This window comes from Crotalus tigris, unplaced genomic scaffold (genome assembly GCF_016545835.1).
Source record: "Crotalus tigris isolate CLP2741 ecotype Arizona unplaced genomic scaffold, ASM1654583v1 scf7180000018419.1029430, whole genome shotgun sequence".
NCBI classification, from domain to species: domain Eukaryota; kingdom Metazoa; phylum Chordata; class Lepidosauria; order Squamata; family Viperidae; genus Crotalus; species Crotalus tigris.
In genome coordinates, this window is record NW_024096993.1 from 444136 (window position 1) to 468713 (window position 24578).

At 39.1% G+C, this 24578-nt stretch overlaps 1 protein-coding gene across 1 annotated transcript in view; it reads left to right on the plus strand.

The window, feature by feature from the left end:
- The window catches only part of PLPPR4 (phospholipid phosphatase related 4), a 44964-nt gene that overhangs the window by 13971 nt on the left and 6415 nt on the right, over nucleotides 1-24578 (plus strand). Inside the window, exons 2-6 of the mRNA XM_039352262.1 lie at nucleotides 12475-12660; nucleotides 15974-16103; nucleotides 16853-17048; nucleotides 21123-21180; nucleotides 22860-23033. Of these exons, the coding sequence (XP_039208196.1) occupies nucleotides 12475-12660; nucleotides 15974-16103; nucleotides 16853-17048; nucleotides 21123-21180; nucleotides 22860-23033 (744 nt within the window). The remainder of the gene's footprint in view (nucleotides 1-12474; nucleotides 12661-15973; nucleotides 16104-16852; nucleotides 17049-21122; nucleotides 21181-22859; nucleotides 23034-24578) is intronic.

The window sequence follows — 24578 nt, forward strand, 5'->3', positions numbered from 1 at the left end:
CGTGCTTCCTCCTTGCCTACCACTTCACTGTGGTCCATCACACCAGCTCCCTCTCCATAAGCACCATCTCTCATAGTATTAGAATAAACAAAGAGAATTGATGAATGTATAATATTGACATCTGATTTTCCTTCTCCAGATGCAGTTTGATTTTTTCAGGTTGTAGAGAAAGGTTCAAGGTTACAGCTTGTTTGCTGGGAGAAAAAAAAACACGGAAGGATAGGGATAAAACCTCACATTGCCAGGATCAGCCCCGCATTTTAGCCACCAAACTGTGCGCTATATGATACAGAGAATTTTTAGCACCAAATCTGAACTTTAACTTAATTATTGCAATCATTTAACTGTTGTTTGTTTTATTTATTAAATGTATATCCCACCTGTTGTAGCAAGAACTCATGGCTATATAACGGTGCTTCTTCCTTCATCCCCCCCCCCCACAATGACAAGGTGGACTGAGAGAAAATAACCCGGTGAGCATCAGTGTCTATTTTAGCCTGGGTTGTTACTATATTAAATTTGGCTCTCTGCTCCTTGTCCAACGTCTTCACAACTCCACCACATTGGCTGCCAATTTTAAAACTCTTCAAGATATTTGAAAAAGACACATAATTTTGCTCCCATTATTTCTGTTGAATAGAAAGTTCTGCTAGATATCTTATTTTAAGCGCATCTGAAAATAACGACAGTCTGCCTCACTTCTACATCTAGACACAACACTAAAAATTGCAGTTTTTACCCATATATTACATATAATATTACACCTTTTATATTACATATAATATTACACCTTTTATATTACATATAATATTACACCTATTACTTATAAAGTAAGAAAATGGCCTAGGCTGGCCTCCAAAGTTAAAATGAACTGTCATATGCTGCTAGATCTTTCACTGACTTAGTTAAAGAGGTATGAACACACACCGCAATGCTTGAATTATAGGCCAAAGGCTATTCTTCTGGGTTCTCTCAATAGGAGGAGAGAGGACCTATGTGAACTTCTTTTCTGCATGCTGTGTGACTCATAATATTTTACTACTCCTTAGGGGTACTTCAAATTCTAATTTAATGCACTGATTGAATTGCCTGAGTGGATATCTTTTGGTTTATGAAGAAAAGTTTAATATGCCCCTATGGCAAATAAATACGTTCAGAGACACATATTGTTTCCTGGCTGCCTTCTAAAGAAGAAGAGCGAAGAGCAGACAATTTATGTCCATAGATAATGCAGTAGAGAACAGTAAGAAATCACAGAAACTCTGCAGCTGTTCTCTTTTGGACAGATATAACGCACAAAACACTGATGTCACATACAGGTAGTCCTCGATTTATGACCACAATTGAGCCTAAAATTTCTGTTGCTAAGTGAAACATTTGTTAAGTGACTTTTACCCCATTTTACAACGTTCTTTGCACACAGTTGTTAAGCGAATCGCTCCGGGTGATAAGTTAGTAACACAGTCGTTAAGTGAATCTGGCTTCTCCATTGACTTTGCTTCTCGGAAAGTCGCAAAAGGGGATCCCATGCGCCTGGGACATGGCAACCGTCATTGATATGAACCAGTGGCCAAGCATCTGAATGTTGATCACATGACCACGGGGATGTTGCAGTGGCCATAAGTGTGAAAAACAGTCATAAGACGTTATTTCAGTGCTGTTGTAGCTTTGAACGGTCACTGGATGAACTGTTGTAAGGCGAGGACTACCTGTACTTACTTAAGGCCAAACAGCAGGTCTTGAAAATTCTTGGTATATACTTAGTTCCAACATGTTTTCAAAGGGACTAGGATAGTGAGTTTGGGAGGGGAAAATTATCTTGCCCTTTTGCTCACCAAATTTCATTCAGTGGGGTCCAGCTATTTTAGGAAGTATAATGTCAGTCTGATAAAGCTTTGCCCGTTCTTCGTTATAGTTCATCAGAGTCTGTCCTTTTTTAACCCTTGACAAAGGAGTACGTTTCTTACTTCAAAAAGTTAGGTACTGTTAAAATGATTGATGTGGCCATGTTGATGAAAAGCTTCCTCTGGGATGGGAGGGGGGAGTCAAAAAAAATTAAGACAAAGCTGTGGTCATGTTAGCTAATTCTCCCTGTTTTTCATATGAGTTATGCATGCAATGCAGAAAAAAAGGGGCGAAGCTACACTCAGAGGGTCACATCTTGTTTTTTTTTTTAAACTATTATCCCGATAGACCAGTGGTTCTCAACCTTTTTAATGCCGCGACCCCCAACCGGTCGTAAGTTGAGGACTACTCAACCGGTCATAAGTCGAGGACTACTCAACTGGTGCAGCACCGTTTGCAGAATGGGACTTTTGGCAGGCTCAGCAGGGCAGAGACATCCTGGACAATTCCTATTGGCTTTTGAAAGCCAATAGAATAAAAGGGAGTAGCACAGCTAAGGAAAAGGGGAAAAAAATGGTGGACTGCGTTGTTTGGCGACCCCCGTGAAATGGTCGTTCGACCCCAAATGGGGTCCCGACCCACAGGTTGAGAACCACTGCGATAGACATACCTGAAAGGAAGAAGGAAAGAAAATGAAGCTTAGAAGTTTAGAATTTTTATTTTGATTTGTGATTGACGTTTCACTCTCACTACAGCTAGCCAGCAAAAACACTTTTTCCTAAAGTTAAGGACCTCTTGATTGTGGAAAAATTCTGGACTGGCTTATTTGTGCTCATGTCATGCTTCCGACTAATGAAACACTTCAAAGAACTTCCAGGCATTTTATCCTTAAAAAGTCTTTTTATTTATGTGACAAAATGTCGGCACAGGCATGATGAAAGGGAATGCTAAGATCTGAAATTCCCACCCACTAAGCAGTTATTTTTGCTAGCATTCCCCCTCCCTTATTCTGCTGTCATGATTTACATTCTCCAATTAGTTTGAAGGACAAAGGTTCTCTTCCATCCTCTTTCATGGGCTTTTCCTTCCTCCCTCATTTTCCTCTGAATTAACTCTAAAAGTACCAGACAGTTCAGCATATTTTGTCAAAGCAAGAATATTCAATATTAGCGGCGTTGACAGCTCAGTTGCATCTTCCATTGTTACTTTGAAAAGCCCCTATCAATGGTTCATCAACCCTGGAGAAGAGCTTTGGGCATTATACGGTCTCCAGGGCATTTCCCCAAATTGCACAAGATACTATAATTTTTAATATGATAGTAGGAACAGAGGATTAAATATACATGTACTTGCTTGCATACCCAATTTCACCCTCTTTTATTTGCAAAGCATGATTCATGTGGAATTTTAATTCAGAGTCTATTTTTTCCTATTTTGTAATTAAAGAAATTAATTATAAGTAGGTTAAAAAGCTGATCCTATATCTTGCATGGTTGACTCTACCAAAGATGTGTTCATCAGATTCTCATTAATAGGTATATATACAGTATAAGGCATGATAGGCAAAAACACTTTTTTCCTATTTTATTTTTCTTGTTATTGTTGCCTTCAAAATTCAGTGCTCCTCGAACCATGTAGGGTCAAAGAAAAAAAAAAGTATGCATCAAACAGATGAATACAAAGACTCCAAAAAAAATCTGGTCAGGTTGGCTTGTCACTAATTAAGGTATAATTACATTATTTTCCCATGGGTTTGTTGCTTAAACTGAGCCATGCCGAAGAGGCATGGATTTTTTACTGGTGCCTTAACCAAATAAGTTGATTTATCTTTGCCAGTTGGCTGTAGTTTTCTTCCCATCCACAATGGATGTGACTGGAATAGCTAGGCTCACATTAAGCATCTTCCTTTTGAGCTATTCCTAGGCCAGTGATGGCGAACCTATGGCACATGTGCCAGAGTTGGCACTCAGAGCCCTCTCTATGGGCACGCATGCCGTCGCCCCACAGCTTCCTCCTCACCAGCAGCCCCCCTGAGGAGAATCACCCCTGAGCGCAGCCTGCATGTCGCAGCACAGCCAAGGACATGGCAGCCGGACAGCAGGGACAAGACTCTGCCCTCGTGCCCCATCGCTTGCAGATGATGCTGTGAGGCGCGGGTGGAGGGCATGGCCGCCATGGCACTGCTGGGCCACCTGAGTGATCTGTAGTGGGCCGTGGAGCTGGTGAGTGGCTCTGCAGGGGGGAATGGGGGCAGGTTTTGGGCACTTGGTCTTTAAAAGGTTACCCATCACTGTCCTAGGCCAGTGATGGCGAACCTTTTAGAGACCGGGTGCCCAAACTGTAACCCAAAACCCACTTATGCATCGTCGGGTGCTGGGTGGGTGTGTCCCATTGGCTGGGTGTGGCCAATTGGGGGTGGCCCATTGGGTGGACGTGGCTGCGGTGGTAGCCGCAGACTGGTTGGGACTAAAAAGTTCAATCAATCAATTCCAATTTTGCAAGATCTTTTTTTTCCCCGCGAGAAGTTGAAATTGACCTATTGATTGAACCTTTTTTTTTTTTTTGCGCATGGCAGCAGAGGCCTAAAGCGAAAACGTTTTATAAAAAACAGCTGAAGGCCTAGGACTGGGGTGACGGCGCATGTGCCCACAGAGAGGGCTCTGAGTGCCGCCTCTGGCACCCGTGCCATAGGTTCGCCACCACTGTCCTAGGCTATACTATTACATACCATAGCAGTAGAGTCTCACATCATCATAATATCACTTCCTCTGCTTTTCTTCACATTGAACATTGCAGCATTTGAAGAAGGTTTTAATCCCCAGAAAACTGTGAAGGAGGAGACATCTAAAGAAGTCCTGCTACTTTCCAAAAACCTAGAAAACAACAGTTGAGATGAGGAATAAGTTAATCACCCATCTTTGGAGCAAAACTGATGAACACTTGAGCCAAAGGAGAGAACTGTATATTGGGTTTGCAGCTTTGCTTCAGAGCAAACATATACCTGGAGTTCATTGTTTCTCCTGCCATTACATGCATAAGTATTGAAATGGAAATTGGTAAAATATGAAAAAGGAAAATTGGACTTATTAATGGATCACAGAATAACTTGTGTCTTTGAAGAGAATGGGATCATGGTTTGAATCTGGTAAACACCTAGCCAATGAACTGGAAGCAAATCAGAATTCTAATACTGAGTTTTAGCTTTTACCAATATGTAATTGTTGAGCGATTCAGGTGATGCAATACAAGATTAATTATCTCTTCCTGTTTCTGGATTTGTGGTAGTTACAAGAAAACTCCTCTCATTCTCAGAGGTTGCCAGGAAAGCTTCAGAAGAACAAGAAACAATGGGTTTAAATTACAAGAAATTAGATTCAACATGATTATTAAGAAAAAATACATAATTACAATCATTTTTCAACAATGGAATAGACTTCCATGGGAAGTAGTGACTCTTCTTTGCTGGAGGTGTTTAATCAGAAGCTGGATGGCTATCTATGGGGATACCGTAGTAATGAATTCCTGTAGTGGTCAGGAAGTTGGGGAAAATTATCTACGAAATCTCTTCCATACTTCAGAATCTGTGATATCAATGCATGAACCCCTAATGTATGGTCCATAAGTAGAGAGCTGATAGAAAGGACTGCCGCTCATTTTTTGTTTCTGTCTAGTATCAAATCTGGATCTAGAACAGGAGTCCCCAACCTGTGGACCGCAGCCCACTAGTGGGCTGTGAGGGGTTTGCAACTGGGCTGCGGAAGCAGCCAGTGAGTGTGTGGATGAGCACGCATCCTCACTTGTGCGAGTGGTGGGCAAGTGTGTGCTCCATTTAAGTGAGCAGCAGGCGTGTGTGCCTGTCACTCATGTAAATGGAGCTGCATGTGGACATGTGCTAGCTGGCCGCTTACGCAGAACCATCCTCCCTCCCACCCCACCAATCCGCAAAGCCAGAAACATTGGGGAACGCTGATCTAGAGCAGTGTTTCCCAAACTTGACAATTTTAAGGCATGTGGACTTCAACTCCCAGAATTCCACAGCCAGCGTTGCTGGCTGTAGAATTCTGGGAGCTGAAGTCCTCATGCCTTAAAATTGTCAAGTTTGGGAAACACTGATCTAGAGGATGGCCAGACCACAAACCTGTTCCTTAAGGAATACAGGTACAATCCTAAGCTGAACAAGTATGACTTTCAAATCTTTTGTAGAAATAGCATAGTTCACAACTTTTGAATGATCCAGAACATTTCAGCTGGTCTTTCTTAAATTGGTGTCCTCAAACCAGTCATCAGGACTATTAATACCCTCTGGGTATTGCAGTCCCAACACATCCAGAAGGCATTAGGTTGGGGAAGACTAAAATGTTTGGCATGCGGGTAGATCCACAACTAAATCAAATTACTGGATTTAGTTTATCAAATAATTTTCTTTGTGCACTTGAAACATAATTATCCTACTTCTCTTACCTAGTTGTATTAAAACATCGTTAAGTATTCATAATTCTTCAGCAAGAATTTGTAACATTCTGTGATCGCACGAAATGGTCTCTGTTGCCTGATATTATTTCTTTCACTTAGGGATAACCTCTGCGCTTCTAACCATGTTATCATTAAATATACAAATTTGCAAAGTCCTTTTTTTTAAAATTAAAGGCAGTTCATTGAAACTGCTCCTTCCTTTCTGCATAAGAATTTCTTCCTGTTTGCTAGATGTCCCGCATAGTAGCATGGGATAGGAAGGTGCTGAGCGATATTCTCCCACAATTGCCAAGACAGTGACATTTCCGAAATGGGAAACAGATATATTGTTCCACGGATGTGAAATTGCTTTTTTGTTCCATGTGTTGTACAGCTAAATTACAGTCTTAAGAGATCTTTTTGGCATTCCTCTTCCCTCTTTCCCTGAGCAAGTTACAGGGAAGAGACAAATATACTTACTAGGTTTGAACGGGTCTCTTATATAGGAATAAGGGCATGTGACATTATCTAAGCTGAGCTGCAACTTGCCTTCTCATGGTTTATCATACTGATGCTTTGCCATTTATGGTACTATACTCAGGAAAAAAGAATGGATGGGTAGTTTGATAATAGTTGTGGTTTAAGGATGCTGTTAATTGTATCGATCATTTTAATCACCCAAAAAATAAATTTTACACTATTTCAGTTCTGGAAGTTGAACTCCACACATCTGAAAACTGCCCAAGTTTAGAAACAATGCTGTAGAGCAGAGGTGGGGAAACGATGGCCCTTTTATGACTTGTGGACTTCAACTCCAGAATTCCTGAGCCAGGCTGTCTCAGGAATTCTGGGAGTTGAAGTCCACAAGTCATAAAAGTGCCATCAATCCCCACCCCTGCTCTAGAAGCATAATAATAATAATAATAGTAGTAGTAAAGTTGGAAGGGACCTTGGAGGTCATCTAGTCCAACCCCCTGCTTGGGCAGGAAACCCTACACCATTTCGGACAAATGGCTGTCCAGTCTCTTCTTAAAAACTCCCAGTGTTGGAGCATTTACTGCTTCTGGAGGCAAGCTGTTCCACTGATTAATTGTTCTCACTGTCAGGAAGTTTCTCCTTAGTTCTAGGTTGCTTCTCTCCTTGATTAGTTTCCACCCGTTGCTTCTTGTCCTGCCTTCAGGTGCTTTGGAAAATAGCTTAATTCCCTCTTCTTTATGGCAGCCCCTGAGATATTGGAGAAACGTGGGCTTGGTTGGCAGAACATCCCAATTTCAGCTCCCCAAGCTTCTGATAAACATTTTCAGGTGGTAGGACAGGAAGAACTCTATGAAAGGGCCCCCAAAGAAGATTGCTAGCAGTGGGTAAAAGAAGCAGTTATTGGAATAAGCCATTTCATGTTGACATATGATCCTATTCCTTCAAATATCGACATGATGTCAGACCTATGTATTTATCCCACTATTTATGACAATAAAATGAACTAGCTCAGGATATTATTTCATAACATCAAGCAATGCCATGTGTGATATAACAGACCAGGTATTCTAGATAGACTGATTGAAGGAAGGCATGCAATTAGCAGAGTGGGGGCAGCAGAAGGATGTACCATTGTAGACTGGCCCAATGTGTACCAATAAAAAGCTATTTTTAGGCTTTCAGAATCATTGTCAATCATGGCCGAGTTGTTTCAACAAAGCACAAGATCTGAGTGAAACGTTTTCAACATTTAAGTATTCTACATTCTACGTATTTCTACATTAACATTCTACATATTTCTAAATTATATATAAGGTTATCTAGATCAGCTTGATGGGACAGTGGTAATGAAATTTGAATCATAAAAAGTTTTAAGAGGGGACAAACTTGGTGTAGTGCTAAGGATGCTGGCTTAGAAACGAGGAGACAGTGAGTTCTAGGCCTACATTAGCCAGCTGGGTGACTTTGGGTCAATCTCTTTCTCTCAGCCCAACCCACTTCACAGAATTATTGTGGTGGCGGGGGGGGGGGGGAGAGGAAAAGACAGCATTACAAATGCCACCTTGAGTTATACAAAAGGAAGGATATAATCAAATACTGTAAATGTCAGAATTCATTAGAAAAATTATGCTTGTTCTGATTTTGCTCCTAGCTGTGGCATCTACTATTGCTTGTTTCCATAGCAAAACCATCTGCTGTATTTTCCATTATTCAGTATGATAAATTGTGTTTTTTGGCCTTCACCAACTATTAGGAACATCCCCTAAAATCACTTTATTTCGATTAAATAGTAAGACTTGGTGAACTGTAATCTGTAGTATTTGTTCCAAAAGTATACTAACAGGTATATAATCACCATAAGTAACAGATTTGTCATGGGACAATTATATTCCAGTGTTTATCTCAATCCATAAATCAATGCTTCAAATAAAATTCAGTTAAGTACACAATCCCCTCTTCTCCATCACCAACCATATCAAAACCAGAAGGGCTTTGAATGTGGCAATGCAGATAAAATGTCTTTCAAGCAGAGCTTGATTCCTGGAGTCTTCGTAGACATATTCCTGTAGTTTTCTTGGCAATAATATGGAAGTAATTTGATATTTTCCTGTTTTTTTAAAAAAATGTTTTCTTATGAGCCCTGGCTTAGTGTTTTCAATTTCCTTAACGACTTTCATCCAAATATTAACCAACTTTGACTATGCTTAGATCTTTTTGGGGGATAAGCCAAGGTGGGTTAAATCTTGTTACACACATACATACACACACACACACACACACACACACACACGTGTGTGTATATATATATATATCCATCCACCCATCCACCCACCCATCAAGATAATGGATAAAGGTTCACTCTATTTTCACTTCTACTTCCACTTGGAATTGTTTTTAAGGACATAGTCTTATGTAATTTATTTAAAAATATACCCCACCAAACTTATTTGAATTATAATTGTGAATAATCATGAATAACATAGGACTGGAATAAGTTGTTACAAAACATCCATTTTGATGAACGATTGTCAGATGTTTTGAATCTCTAGATGAGTGGGCTTTCAAGAAATCCAAACCAAGAATTTTACAAGGAGAATGTGCTTATAAAATGTGTCAAAAATTAATTCAAAATGCATGTATTAGGGAAAACTCTATATGCAGATGCCCCCCAAAATAGCATAGATGTGGAACTTTAGAGACATGAATACTTATGCTAATAAAGAATTTCATGTGTGTATGCAGGCATTTGCCTTTCAGCAAAATGAATAGACTTTTGGGAGGAGAGGGATAAACATTTGGATAACTTTAATGCATGTTATTAATTTATCATGACCAGTAGCCTAGAATAGATGAATAATATAGTTTAGAACTCTCAGTTGGTCCAAATTACGGCTACATGCTTTTGCATACATGATGGAATTTGAAAACACTCCTTTTATCTTTCATCAGTTTTGCCGGATTAGTATATTTTTGACTTCAAACCCAGATGCTAGCCTTGACCAATGATGAATGGATGGATGGATGGAGCTCATACATTTAGCTCAGAAAAACCTACACTTTTAATAAACTTTGTTAGTTGGAAAAATTGCTACTGGACTTCTGATTATTTATATGGGATCAAGATATTTCTGGACTCTTGCTGGAGCTCAAATTTTATTCTGTTTTGGGTAATTTCTCAGTGTATTTTTACATATGAAATAAGGATAACAGTAACCTTACATTGATGCTGTCATGATTTGCAAAAATCAGATAAATATGACCACTGCTTTGTGCAGTCCGAGAATTTAAGTATCTTTATTTGTTTATTTTTAATTTGTGAATTAACTTGTCCAACATTGGTAGAAGGAAGCTTAATTTTTTTTTTTTTGTAGCATGAATGAATGAATATCCTGGGAACGATGTAAACTTTTTTAATATTCAGAATTTTCCAGTAGGAAAAAAAATGCTGGTCTATTTTTTTTAATGTTCTGCCCCCCCAAAGTATACAAGATAATGTGGTAAAGTTGCAACCTGGCAACTTGTGCTTCAGCAACAAAGATATAGATTTGCATAAAATTTGCACTTGCCAATATATAGATGCAAATTTATTAAAATTTAAATAGAAATATATACGTCTCACCTGAGTGGGAAAGATTCTAACTTAGGTTATAAGTGTACCTGATCTTCCTATTGGCCAGGTATGAATAGATGACTTCAGACCCCATTCTTCTTCCCTGTGTGTTTATTTAATATTTTAATCAGACTTGGACAGAAATATTGTTGAGTTCTGTCAAATAGAGAAGAGACCTTGTGAGAAAGGGCACACCACAAGGTTCAGCTATATTGCAGGATCCAATCTGAACAAATCACATTCTGATGAGAGAAAACTTCTCTGAGTTTGGGCTCCAGAATGAGTCCAAAATCCCAGAAGACTAAGCCTCTACTCCCAGTGACTGACCCAGATTGGATTCTGTAACATTATCCTTGGACATGTATATTTGCCTTCAGCTAGATCAGTGGTTCTCAACCTGTGGGTCGGGACTCCATTTGGGGTCGAATGACCATTTCACGGGGGTCACCAAACAACGCAGTCCGCCATTTTTTTCCCCTTTTCCTTAGCTGTGCTACTCCCTTTTATTCTATTGGCTTTTGAAAGCCAATAGAATAGACTCTCTTGAATAGAGTCTAATTCTATTGGCTTTCAAAAGCCAATAGGAATTGTCCAGGCTGTCTCTGCCCTGCTGAGCCCGCCAAAAGTCCCATTCTGCAAACGGTGCTGCACCAGTTGAGTAGTCCTCGACTTACGACCGGTTGAGTAGTCCTCGACTTACGACCGGTTGGGGGTCGCGGCATTAAAAAGGTTGAGAACCACTGAGCTAGATTGCTATATACAACAGTAGCTACCACTGAGTGCTAGGTTGGAGTAAATGAAACAACAGTGCTTTCTTTGCTCCAATATAGTACCAGCCAGGAGTCCCAAGAGCTATCTTAGCCACCCTCTGTGCTGAAAGATAGATGCAAGAGAACTGCTTATAAAAATGCATTAGCTAATGTTGGTGCTCAGTGTAGAGTTTAATCATTGCTTTACTACTTGTATTGTATTACAGATTGTGATCTTCGGTTTTGTTGTAGCTCATATTGCATTTCTCAATTTCTTTAGAAGATAGGAGCAAACTTAATAAAATGCCAAATTAATAAAATAATGTGACTAGCCCCACTTAAAAATTCTGAATTTACATTAATTTAATGAAGTTATGACAGACAATTAAGTTGCACTTAACTCATTTTAATCCACAATAGAGGATTTAAATTTAAAAATGCATACTTTTTATTGTATCCTATCCAGGATTATCAATGCATCATTTACTGAATTGTCTCCAGGGTTATCAGCGCCAATAATTTAATACAAACAAGACTTGAAACAAAAGCTTCCTAAATGTTTTGTTCTATACTTGCTCTCTAACATTTTTATTTTAGTCCCAAAGCCCTTTGGTTTGTAGCCATTGAGCATATGCAGTCTTTACACAAGAATTTCTCGATGAATTTGCCCCACATAACTTGTCTCCTTTTTTCCCCCTGCAAATCACCTTGGTGATTTCTTCTTCTTCTTCTTTTTTAACATTTGCCACTGTTTCTCACCTTAGTAGCGTAAAGCTGTGTGGAGAGCTTAAAGCAGTCAAGGTTGAGAAACATTGGTCAATGATCATGCAGTGGATAATTCATCTGCCACAGGGCCTAAATTGCTGGTGAAAGAGATTTATTTTTCCCCTTGGTATCCTGGTGGCGCAGTGGATAGAATGCAGTATTGCAGGCTAACTCTGCCCACAGCCAGGAGTTCAATCCTGACCTTTGACTCAGTGTTCCATCCTTCCGAGGTCAGTAAAATGAGGACCCAGATTCTTGGGGGTCTTCTTACAGTGTTGGCTCTGTAAACCACTTAGAGAGGGCTGTAAAGAACTGTGAAGCGGTATATAAGTCTAAGTGCTATTGCTGTTGCTATCCTGTATAGCACATTTAAAGTCTACTCAAGGAATGACATGAGGAAGGATAGGTAAGGGAAGACCTACCATGCAACCGAATGTTTTCTTGCATAAGGTAGTGTCTGTCCTAAAGCCTTCTTAACATCTGAGTTCACTATTAATATACACACTTTCAAGATAGAGCTTAAATATATGCATGTTTGTTTGTTTTTTTAAAGTAACTCTCATGTTTCTTTCTTAGCTGCCCATACTGGCCTCTTCTGTTGTCAGTCTCTATTTTCTTGAACTCACGGATGTCTTCAAGCCGGTGCATGCCGGATTCAGCTGTTACGATAGAAGTCTGAGTATGCCATACATTGAACCTTCCCAGGAGGCCGTTCCTATCTTGATGTTGCTCAGTTTGGCTTTTGCTGCTCCTGCCATTATGGTGAGTTAGAGAACTTCCCATTTGTCCTATTCATTTTGTGGGTTTGCGGGTGCTCAGCATGGTATCAGCCCATTAGCAGAAGACCAGATCCTCAGATCTGCAATTCCCATCTTCAAGAATTGATGCAGTGATTTATTTGCAGAGAGCTCCATGATCAGTTTTGCTCACCTATAGTCAAAAGATCCAGTGTGACAGATTTGGGCAGCTGAGTCTGAAAAGCTGCCCGTTAAGGAATGTTCTCCCCTGGAAAGAAACTTTGAAGAAAAGCATGTTCTCTTCAACAGCTGGATAGGTAATTGGACATTATTAGTTCTTTGCTGGTTCACATGATCAAAGCTGAATCTTGGCATCTTGATTCAGATTTTTGGTATCCCCTTGTACTTGGAAGAATAATGGATTGGTAAAACAGAAGTATTAGTTGGTAAAATAATTTAGGAAAGCTTGTACAGTATGCCTCACTTATCTGCTTATTCAGACATGTTCCACTTGTTTAGTTTTGAATTTGGTTAGTGTTCCTGTGGCTTGGTATATATATTTTTTAATGATTACATTTATTTTTATTCCACCCTTGTTGCTTTATAAGTATCTCAAGATGGTGAACTTACCTAATACTCTTTCTTCCTCCTATTTTCATAATAATAATAATAAATAATAATAATAGTTGGAAGGGACTTTGGAGGTCATCTAGTACAACCTCCTGCTCAGGCAGGAACCCTATATCATTTCGGACAATGAGGTGAGCTGGGCTGAGAGAGAGTGACTGGCCTAAAGTCACCCAGCCAGCTTTCATGCCTAAGGTGGAACTAGAACTCACAGTCTCCTGGTTTCTAAGTCAGCTCATTATCACTAGATCAAACATCAACCCAGCCCATTTTAGCTAGCTTATAGTTCGCTACTATGTACAAAGCTGGAAAATTGGTTAATTGTGTTGTGCAAAATCATTCAGTATCTAAACCTCAATCAACAGTTGCATGGCTTTGACTTATGCTTCTTCCAAGGGAGATCTTCATATATAACAATCAAAAGCAATTAAGAATTCTGTAAAAAATAAAAATGTCAACTTTCAATCCCGATAGCACCTTAATAGTTGTACTGAAGCCCATTATGTTATTGGAAGCTCATTTGAACAATAGCGTTTAGCTTACTAAATCCCTTAAGTCCCCCTTACTAACTACATTATGGCTGAATTTTACTATCTTCACCATCCTTATTTTGCTGTGGGGGGAAATAAGGGAAATCCATTAAGGTAGGGCAGCTGAGAGAACAGTAATGTCAAGTTACTGCACTCTCAATTACACGGATACTGGGAGATGTATTGCATCATCAGTTTTCTAAAAATGGCCTCCACAATTTTTAATTAATGTTTTTTTTTAAAAAAAATGACGAAAAGATTCTTTGCATGACTTTTCACTTAAAACACTAGAGGAAATACTGTGATTCTTACTAACTAGAACCTATTTCTTCTTGCTTTCTTTCCAACAAAAAGAGGAAGCCTATGTTAAATAATTGAGAGTTGTTTTATTTATGCTTCTTACTGGGTACTGGGCAATTAAGGCTGTAGTTCTAACTAACATACCTGTTGGAGAGAATTAAGAGAGGAACAGCCACCTGTGCCAACTATTGTAAGATCTGTTGGATAACACTGAGCAAAAGATATGCCACCCAGGGCTTTGGATAATGAGATGGGTGGCATATTATTTAATCAATCAATCAATCAATCAATTAAAATAAATAAATAGCAGCAAAACGTCAGGAGAACCAAATTAAATCACATTCAGACTTCAGCAAAATAGGGAGATGGCCACCACAATGGTCAAGCTAGGCCAAGCTGTTGATAATCTTAAGGAGTTCCTTACAGGAGCCACTGATCCTGTTTTGTTAGCTTCACCTACCTTTAGCTACTTTTGTTGTTTACTGCAAGATAGGATGCTTGTGGCCTAAGAACTGGGTATAGCTCCCTGGGATTGTGCTGTCAAGCTTGGTGGGAAATTAGCCAATTTTGAAAGTACATTTTTAATTGCTTAAAATAAGAGTGGGAAGAGAAGTTTTCAGGGAAGCAAATCACCCATTTTCTCCTCAGTTTGCCACTGAATTTTGATGACATAATTTAGGGGATAGTTATGCATTTTTCAAGGCAGTTTGATTTCATAGGAGTGTCCCACAATTATTCCTACCTTTAAATCCTCCCCAAAATTGCTCTGGCTGTTCTGGAAACATCATCATTAGTAAAAGGCCTCCTCTAGCCATCTAGTCAACTTCTGATCTGAGCTGTGGATTATCTTAACGTTGAGATCCCAAAGCTGCTCTCCACAAGAAGAAGTGGCAGCATGCTTCTTAGCTACTCACAAGATTGTGGTTATGTATGGGCATCTCTGCAAATATCACGCTCAATGGGACAAAATTGCCAAAAACCAGTCAGATCTCTTTAGCTACTCAGAGGTGATAGAAGTGAATGGAAATGAAGCTGAAAATACTGGAGAAGCAGTAGAGTTCCACTGAAAAATGTCTTAAAGACAGTCAAAGCTAATGTTGAAAATTGCCAATACAAGGAGGTGTTTTCATGATTCAGGAAAGCTAATACAAAGTGAAACAAGTACTGTAATTTCAGCCCTGCCTTCATTGCTGTGATGAGCACTGACCTTTCAAAACAATAACAGGTATAGTCCAACACACCTACAAAGCAAGACAAGGAATATTTCCAGAGTGGCAAAACTAGGTTCAAGTCTTCAAAGTTTATTTAGTAACCCTGAGCATTTCTCCCAAAGGTAACTAGTTCAGAGGTCAATTTTGAAACTAACATATTATTTCACGGTCATAGCAGTATATACTCATTTTTTTTGTTTGCACTTATGAAGCTATTCACACTCTGCTTTCAATCCAATTATCCACAAGGCAATGACAGAGAGCTGGAAGAGATCTTAGATCAGGGGTTCTCAACCTTGGCAACTTTAAGACTTGTGGACTTCAACTTTCAGAATTCCTCAGCCAGCTTTGCTGGCTGAGGAATTCTGGGAATTGAAGTCCACAAGTCTTAAAGTTGCCAAGGTTGAGAACCCCTGTCTTAGATGAACTACTGTTTCAGCCAACAGAGCTGATCGTTCCTCTTGCAAACAAGATCATGTAAACATACAGCATATTCCCTGCCCTCCCTCAGAAAATTGAATTAAGAGTCACCTGTGATGTAATGCGAGCATCCACACTTTGGTGGATGAAATTTGCTCTCCAATAATTACATATAAAGTACTTTGACTTGAGCCAGACCCTGCTCAAATCATTATAACAGTCACCTTGCATCCAGCCTTTGTAATTGCAGATTATGGTAGGCGAGAGCATTCTCTACTGCTGCCTTTCCAAACGCCGGAATGGAATTGGAGCCGAGGCCAATATCAACGCAGGTGGCTGCAATTTCAACTCTTTTCTTAGGAGAGCTGTCCGATTTGTTGGTGAGTTTTTCTAATGGGGTTTTGGAGTTCTGTGGGGACCTGGGTGAAGCATTACCTGGGATGAAGCACATGCCATCCAAGATGGCTGTCTCACCTCAATCCATATGCTTGCTTGTCTTAATGGGTTGAAGTACTCACTGTGTGGATTGGCCAAAAAAAGGTCACTGATTCAGAATTATAATACTGATAATGTAGAGAAATAACTACGTACCTTCAATTTCACATTATTAGCAGGCATTTTACCATGTGGGCAGATTTAGATCACCCCAGAGGTCACCAGCTGCCATCCCAAATTAAACAGTATGTCTATTTGACCAAAGTTTTTTTATTTATTTAGCATATGGCATAGCATAGATGAACTAGCAATGTAAATTAACATTTCAACTAAATTAGTAGAACTCAATAATACATAAACATCAAGAAAATCTATGTTCAAATATCAATATCTAGGCCATCTAACCATTGAAATGCAACCGATATATGCCCTCAGCTTACAGCTGGTCACAATGTGATCTACAGTTTGACGTGGAACCCCTCAGTCACACTGAGGGGAGGATACTATGACCCATTTATACAGAGAGTCCCAGCAGAGGGCATGTGAGATGCGGGTCCATTGCTGATGTGGTAGTTCAAAGCCTGGCACCTTTTTTTGTGAGGTCATTTATATGTCTTCCTATAACTGGGCATTTAGTGACCCATTTGGCTTTCCATTGACCAAAGTGTAATAAATTCTTTTGTTCCATTTCTAGGTGTCCATATCTTTGGCCTTTGTGCTACCGCACTCATCACTGATATTATACAGCTGTCAACTGGCTATCAAACACCGTATTTCCTGACTGTATGCAAACCTAATTATACTTCCCTCAATGTATCGTGCTCAGAAAATTCTTACATTGTGGAGGATATTTGCTCAGGATCTGATCCCATTATCATCAATGATGGCAGGTTAGAAACATATTTAGTTGTATGTTATTCAGTATTTGTTATCCCTTGTTCATCATGTATGTACATCCTTGTCAGCCTGATTATGGTACTTGTCCACATATTTTGCTTTTCCACAAGGCAAGCATTTGCTTTGTAATTTACATAGAATATTTTAGTATGTTCTTTAGGTAAAAATGACTTATGAAGTTGCATGCCATCAGCACCAGAAAGACAAGGCCTGTTCTCCAATGTTCTGTGTGTATGTGTGTGTGTATATATATATATATATGATATCAAGCAGTTTTTATAGGCTTTATTGAAATCAGATGGGAAAAACGTAGTTCTGTCCATTTTGGAATGGCTTTTTTAAGATGACAGTTGGGAAGAACCCAAGGACATTGGTGTCTCAGTAAAGGTGATGAATACCTGTGTTTCTCTTATTTTGCTCTTAGCTACAGGCTTAATGCATTAGCTGCCAATTTAATTATTAGCCAAAAGCAGGGAGTGAAATGCCCAAATGTCCATCCCATGATTCCCTTCCATGATGTGATGCCTGATGGCTACAATTAGCATCAAAATTAGCTAGGATGAAGGTAGTTACCTTCAGGTAAATTACGTTTGTTGGACTGATTGACAGGTAGGTGACACTGCAACGAACCAAAGGCAGCTGGTCTTTTTTTACTCTGCTTCTGCTGTGTTAATGTGGATCAAACTCCTTGGCTGTATTCTGCCATATATTAGCATATCTAAGAAATAGCATATATAGAAACAGATAAAAGAGGGTAGAGTTCTACAGGGAGAAATTGATGCAATTCTCAACGGCTCTCCTTAAGTTCTCGTAACAAAAGTTTCCTTAACTACAGGTAGTCCTCATCTTATGACCACAACTGAGCCCAGAATTTATGTTGCTAAGTGAGAAATTTATTACATGAGTTTTGCCCCATTTTACGACTTTTCTTGCCACAGTTGTCAAGTGAATCGCTGCACATGTTAAATTAGTAACACAGTTCTGAAGTGAATCTGGCTTCCCCCATTTGCTTGTCAGAAGGTTGCAACCATCATAAAATATGAACCAGTTGTCAAGCATTCAAATGTAAATCACATGACCATGGGGATGTTACAATGGTCGTAAGTCTGAAAAATGGTCATCAGTCACTTTTTTCAGTGCCGTTATAACTTTGAACGCTCACTAAACAAATGGTTGTAAGTTAAGGACTACCCTTATAAGTAAGGATAGTAACAAAATGGATGTTTCAGTTGCTTGAAAATGGCAGTGAGTAAGCGGGCTACAATTGCAGGGGTTTGTGTCTTACTAAAAAAAAAAGGTAATTTTGTCAACAAAATGGATTGCAACAATGCGAAAGATTTCCTTAATAATAGGCCAAGGCAGTAATTGAACAATATTTTCCTGCTCCTATACTCTCTCCCCAAATGCGTAATATAATGTTCTAAGAAAAACACACATTTAGAATTTACCAAGATGTGAATATCTCTCTGTATATCCATTTACTATCTGTATTCAAAGAGTAATCATCATGTGTAAAATTAAGTGATTTATAAACAGATATTTAGATACTGTAATAACATTTGTAACCAGCAGGCTAAAATGTGGCCCAAGTTTTTCTTTTTTTAGAGAAAATGAATATATAAAGTCTAATTTTAAAAGAAGACAGTCTAATCTCAGTTCTTTAAAAAGGAAAAAAAATCCTAACAATCTTATTTCAATTTCCCAGATTTACAGTAATTATTTTTGAGATTGCCTCAATATTTTTTTAAAAAATACCTATCTCAGAATAGGTTATTGTATATTCTCTAGTGCAGTGGTTCTCAACCTGTGGGTCGGGACCCCATTTGGGGTCGAACGACCATTTCACGGGGATTGTCAAACAATGCAGTCGGCCATTTTTTTCCCCCTTTTCCTTAGCTGTGCTGCTCCCTTTTATTCTATTGGCTTTTGAAAGCCAGTAGAATAGACTCTCTTGAATAAAGTCTAATTCTATTGGCTTTCAAAAGCCAATAGGAATTGTCCAGGCTGTCTCTGCCCTGCTGAGCCCGCCAAAAGTCCCATTCTGCAAACGGTGCTGCACCAGTTGAGTAGTCCTCGACTTACGACCGGTTGAGTAGTCCTTGACTTACGACCGGTTGGGGGTCACGGCATTAAAAAGGTTGAGAACCACTGCTCTAGTGAGACTTTTCATGTACAAATGCTTCATGCATAAGCTTTGCTTGAGTGCATCCATGTCTCCTCAAGTGGACTTTAATTTTAAGTTACTTCATGGAGATATCACTGTCATTATCTTGACAAAAGTAAAGAAATGGTTTGCCATAACCTTCTACTACCAGAATGTTTTCTTCAACCTTGCAGTTTAGCAATAACACTTAGCAATAGCAGTAGCACTTAGACCTATAGAGCGCTTCATAGGGCTTCACAGCACTCTCTAAGTGTTTTATTGAGTCAGCATATTGTCCCCAACAATCTGGGTCCTCATTTTACCGACCTCGGAAGAATGGAAGGCTGAGTCAACCTTGAGCCGGTCAGGATCAAACTCCTGGCTGTGGGCAGAGTTAGTCTGAAATACTGCATTCTAACCATGGCTCCGCCACGGTTCCTCAGGTTTAGCCAAGGTGGTCCTTATCTAAGTCCTAATCAGGTTCAACCCTGCAGATCAGCCAAAGTTGGCTAGATGTTGAATTTAAGAAGAAGTGTTTCCTAAGTGTTGCCTTTTGGAAATATATTCACTACAACAATTAAGTTTTTGAATTCTTTTTAGAGAGATACCGTATATGCCGGCGTACAAGGCGACCCGGTGTATAAGACGACCCCCGTCTTTATCGCCGGGCCGCATTCCTAGAACGTCGTCTTATACGCCAGAAACTATCAGTATTTCCGGCTTATAAGACGACTCGGCGTATAAGACGACCCCCGTCTTTGGCACCGATTTCAGCGCTTGCGGAAGTCGCCTTATACGCCGGCATTTACGGTAAATATTAAAATATCACTCCACAAGATAAAAAAATGAAATAATTAGTTTAACACCTTTTTCCTACCTACTAACTACCGCCTGAGTGCTTGTACTTTTTAATCAACCCTTAGAAGCAGTATTTCTTGAGCTTCTGCTTTCAGGACTCATTTCCACTTTTAAAATTAATAGAGGACCCCGAAAGAGCTTTAGACTGTGTAGGTTACATTGATCGATATTTACCATATTAAAAATTAAAATTGATGTGTTAGTCGAATATTGTTTATTGAATCACGTAAAAGTAACAACATTAAACCTATTGAATAAACAATGTTGAGCATATTAAATGTATGTTAGATTTTAACGTAAACATTAGCATGTTAAAAAAAAAACCTGTATTTTCTTAACAACTAAAAACAGTAAGAAGAGTGACATTGTTTTAATTCTTGCAAATATCTTCAAAGTCTGGCAAATAATTTTGATTTTGTGGACCCAGGAGAAACTCTGATAGGGGACTCTGGAGTTCTTGGACCACACTTTAAGAAACGCTGCTTTAAGGTTTTCTAGATTCCTTTTGTGCCGCTGAACATCTTAATTGCCAGCCTCACCATGGATCAAGACTGAACTACTTTTCTGAGATATCTATTTCTTTACAACTTTAAAAAAAACTGGGTGGTGATTATTAGCAAATCATCAAGTAAGCACAGATAGTAATCCTGGAGGAGGAGAATTCTGCTGCCAATTTTGGGGCAATGGGTTAAAGAGTTTTAATTGATGGGTGCAATGCTTACCCAGTCACTGGGAAAATTAATGGCAAGAAATGAGCTATTGCCAAATCTTTATGCAATATTCATTCTGTCATAATTGGAAATTTTCTTCATTCAGGATTTTAATCAGTGCAGTCAAAATGACTATTACTGTTGGTTAATGTGAGCTACGACAGTCATTCTTTACAAAATACCAAAAGGTCATTTTTTTAAACTGATAATGTAATAATAATTTCCGAGAATACAAGCTTGTAGGTTAAACACGGTAACCAAATTGGACCACCCTGTGATTTAGGTTATTTTTAAATCAGGCTTGGGAGAATGTCTTTTCAGTGAGAAATTTAATTTGAATGTCCTTCCTTTTGCAGAAAGTCATTTCCTTCACAACACGCCACCCTGGCAGCATTTGCAGCTGTGTATGTTTCGGTGAGTAATTAAGCCTCTTCATATTAATGTGTACAAGAGTGAGGGGGGGGGGGGAAATCACAATATCATTTCTTCCCTTGTATAAAACAGCCTGATGATAAAGAGGAATCACCCCAACCATTTTTTTTTTCAAAGAAGTGAAATATAAAAATTCGAGATTAAGGAGAATCGGTAGAAACACCATTTTTATTAAATCTCCTGTCTTTTGGAACAAGGAAATATTTTTAAAAGCAGTGTAGAGAAGCATGGCCAAATCACAATAATACAAATGTGGATATGCATATGTATACTCCTAAGTAACATCCAATGTGATTAGTGAACTTACATCCAGGTAAGAGCAGCATTTTGTGACAGGTCACAAAAATCTACAACTTTCATTTTCACCATTGTTGATTTATCTGCATTAAATGAAAGGAACTTTTTCATGACTGAAAATGTATGCCATCAAAGAACGAGAAGTTTCTTTGGTTCTGACAGAATGGTGGAGAATGGAAGAAGTTGAATGAAAGTCCAATTGCCTTTTGGAAAAGCACCTTTAGGATAACCATGACCTAGTTGACTGAGATTCTCCATACACATCAGGGAATAAATTAATATCAGAAATGAGTCAATATTTCAGTATTTATATCAGTCTTTTAATTTTTCAACCCAAGTCACTGAAAAATCAGCATGAAAGCACATGGCTCATATCCCCTTTGACACCTATTACTCTTATTTCCTGATAAGTGGACATGGCATAGAATTGCACCTGTTTTTTTCCTCTAACCACCGAAAGTGTTTCTCACAATGCATGGAGGATTTAATTTTTGAAATATTTGAAGGGCTTTCAACTATGGTTCTTCACTGCTATTAAGCTAAGATGTCACCCCATCCAGACTACATCCAGACATCTCCAATATCATTAGTAGGAAGTAGTGATGTGAAGAGACATATCTGATTATTTCTAATGGCATTCACGGAAGGGTGGAGGTTAGTGGGGGCAGGATTATCATTGAATTTAGCTTATTATAATATGGGAGATGGTCCTTCTTTTCTCCAAAGGCTTTGTGGGATAAGCAGCTCTAATCTGGTTCCCTTAGCACTTGGCTCTTCCTGTGCAATTTCCATAACACCTCCAAATAAATTCCCTGGCTGATTCATACTGACAGGTGCTCAGTTCACACCTTGAGAAATTATTCAGTGGAGTTTGGAGTTGTGTGTCAAAGTGGGCCTTTCACCTCTCCACTCCATTGAGTCAGAAGACATTTTGAAGATTGACTTGTCCTCACCTGGTTCCATGTTCTCAGAGTCAGATAGAAATTGCTATCTGAAAGAGCCACTGACCCTCTCTTAACCCATTCACTCAGGAAACTGAGCTATTCATTTTAATTCCATTTGTAAACTAACAGTAAGAAAATCCTTATAGTTCCCATCACTGTTATTGTACTCCGAGTCATGGTTGGCATTTTCGTTTTTCTCCCAAATTCCAAACAGCAAGGAGAAAATCCTTGACTCTTTCATCTGACAACATATCAACTGAATTTAGGGTTGTTTTTTTTCTTCTTCTTCTTTCAAAATAACCCAAGGGGTTTTTGTTTGTTTTCCTTTATTACCCTCCTTCAAAAAAACAGGAAAAGAAAGATTACCATTCCATGGGGAAACGGCACTAAACTTTTTAAAAAAATGTATTTCTTTTAAAGATGTACTTCAATTCTACGCTAACTGACTCCTCAAAACTTCTGAAACCACTTCTAGTCTTTGCTTTTATCATCTGCGGAATCATATGTGGCCTGACACGCATCACCCAGTACAAAAACCATCCAGTGGATGTTTATTGTGGCTTTTTAATTGGGGGCGGAATTGCCCTCTACTTGGTAAGTAGAATGCCAGCACTCAGAATGCCATGTCTTATAAATTAAGAAGTTTTATGTGATTTTTAGATGTCTCGTGTACGTTATTCAAATTGGCTCTCTACAAGGTGCTTCTAAAAATGAACAGATGTCCTTGAAAAACAGAAAGGGCACCGATGATCTATTCATAAGATAATATAATGTATTGAGGGTTCTGTAAGCCTTCATGAAGCTCACTTGGGCAATCTTGAGCAAATCACTCCTTCTCTTTAATAGCAAATTAATGAAGGAGAGCAGAACTATGTATGCAACTGCATGACAAGTTGTTCCTATGCAGAGCTCTGGGAATCATGGATGGGATATCATGGTGCTTACTATAACCTAGTTTGCACTAGTCATATTTTTTTTGTATCTGTAGATAATTTTACAGCAAGTGCTATGTTCTTCCTGTTTTTTTTTTCCCCCAGAAATTATTTTGATTAAACAAATAGTGCATGGAAAGTTGGCCCACTGCAAAGTGTCGAACCTTTTTTTAAATTTTATTTTAAAGGATTCCCATTGATCCCGTGTAGATATCCTTGGAACAATTAAAATGCCCAGCGAGGCCACAAGGAGCAACCTTGATGGCCCAGGTGGTCCTGGCCTAATTCTGTGCCTGTAAAAATAAATACAGATGGTTTGCACTATTTTCAAAGTTGAAAGGCCTCAAAATATCAACATTTACGTTTTACTTTGTAAACAATGCTTTGCACTGATCGCTTCTCATGTTGTGGTTGTACCTTTTATTATTCGTTCTCTTTTCACATGATTCTGATCCTTTCATTCTACTGGATTTCTACATCCCACTGAACTGTACCACCCAGCTTTTTCACCTAGATGTGTCATTCTGAAGCATATCACCCTATTCATCAAGCACCTTCCAAAGAAGAAGAGAGGCGCTTTGGTCTTTTGCAATGCCTATTATTGTTGTTGATGTCTTTTTTGGAAAGACAAAAATATGACTGGACAGGTCCTGGGGTCAGCTCTCTGCAACCTCCCAAATTTGTGGACATCGATTCCCTGAAGAGCCATGCCAGCTAGACAATTCTGGAGGGCATTTGGTTTGGGAAATGCTATATTAAGCCATAATAACCTGCTTGTGCTATCTCAAAGTCTCTCGTACTAGTAGTAAAGAGTGAGGCATGGAGAATCCCCCCAGGATTAGCTTACTCCAGCCCTTTTCCTACATACTTCTGGGCGGAGGATATGCTTTCTGCACTGAGGTCCACACCTGCTCTTTCAGAGGGGTACCACAGTTTTACTTTAAAAGTTGTGTAGGATCAAGACAAATAAAACACTTGGTTCCCCTCTGTGGAATAGTGTTCTGCCACATTTAAACTTATAATTCAGCATTAGATTTTAGAGGTCTCTGGGGGCCAGGACAAAGCCTGGAGGCTTCATGTGGTCCTTCATATGTTATGCAACTGGCTATAGGAGGAGCACCTCATTGCCTGTGCGCTTATTAAACTGCTGGACTTCGTTGATTCTGGTTTCCTTCCTCAGAATTAGACTTAAAGCTGTCAGACTGAA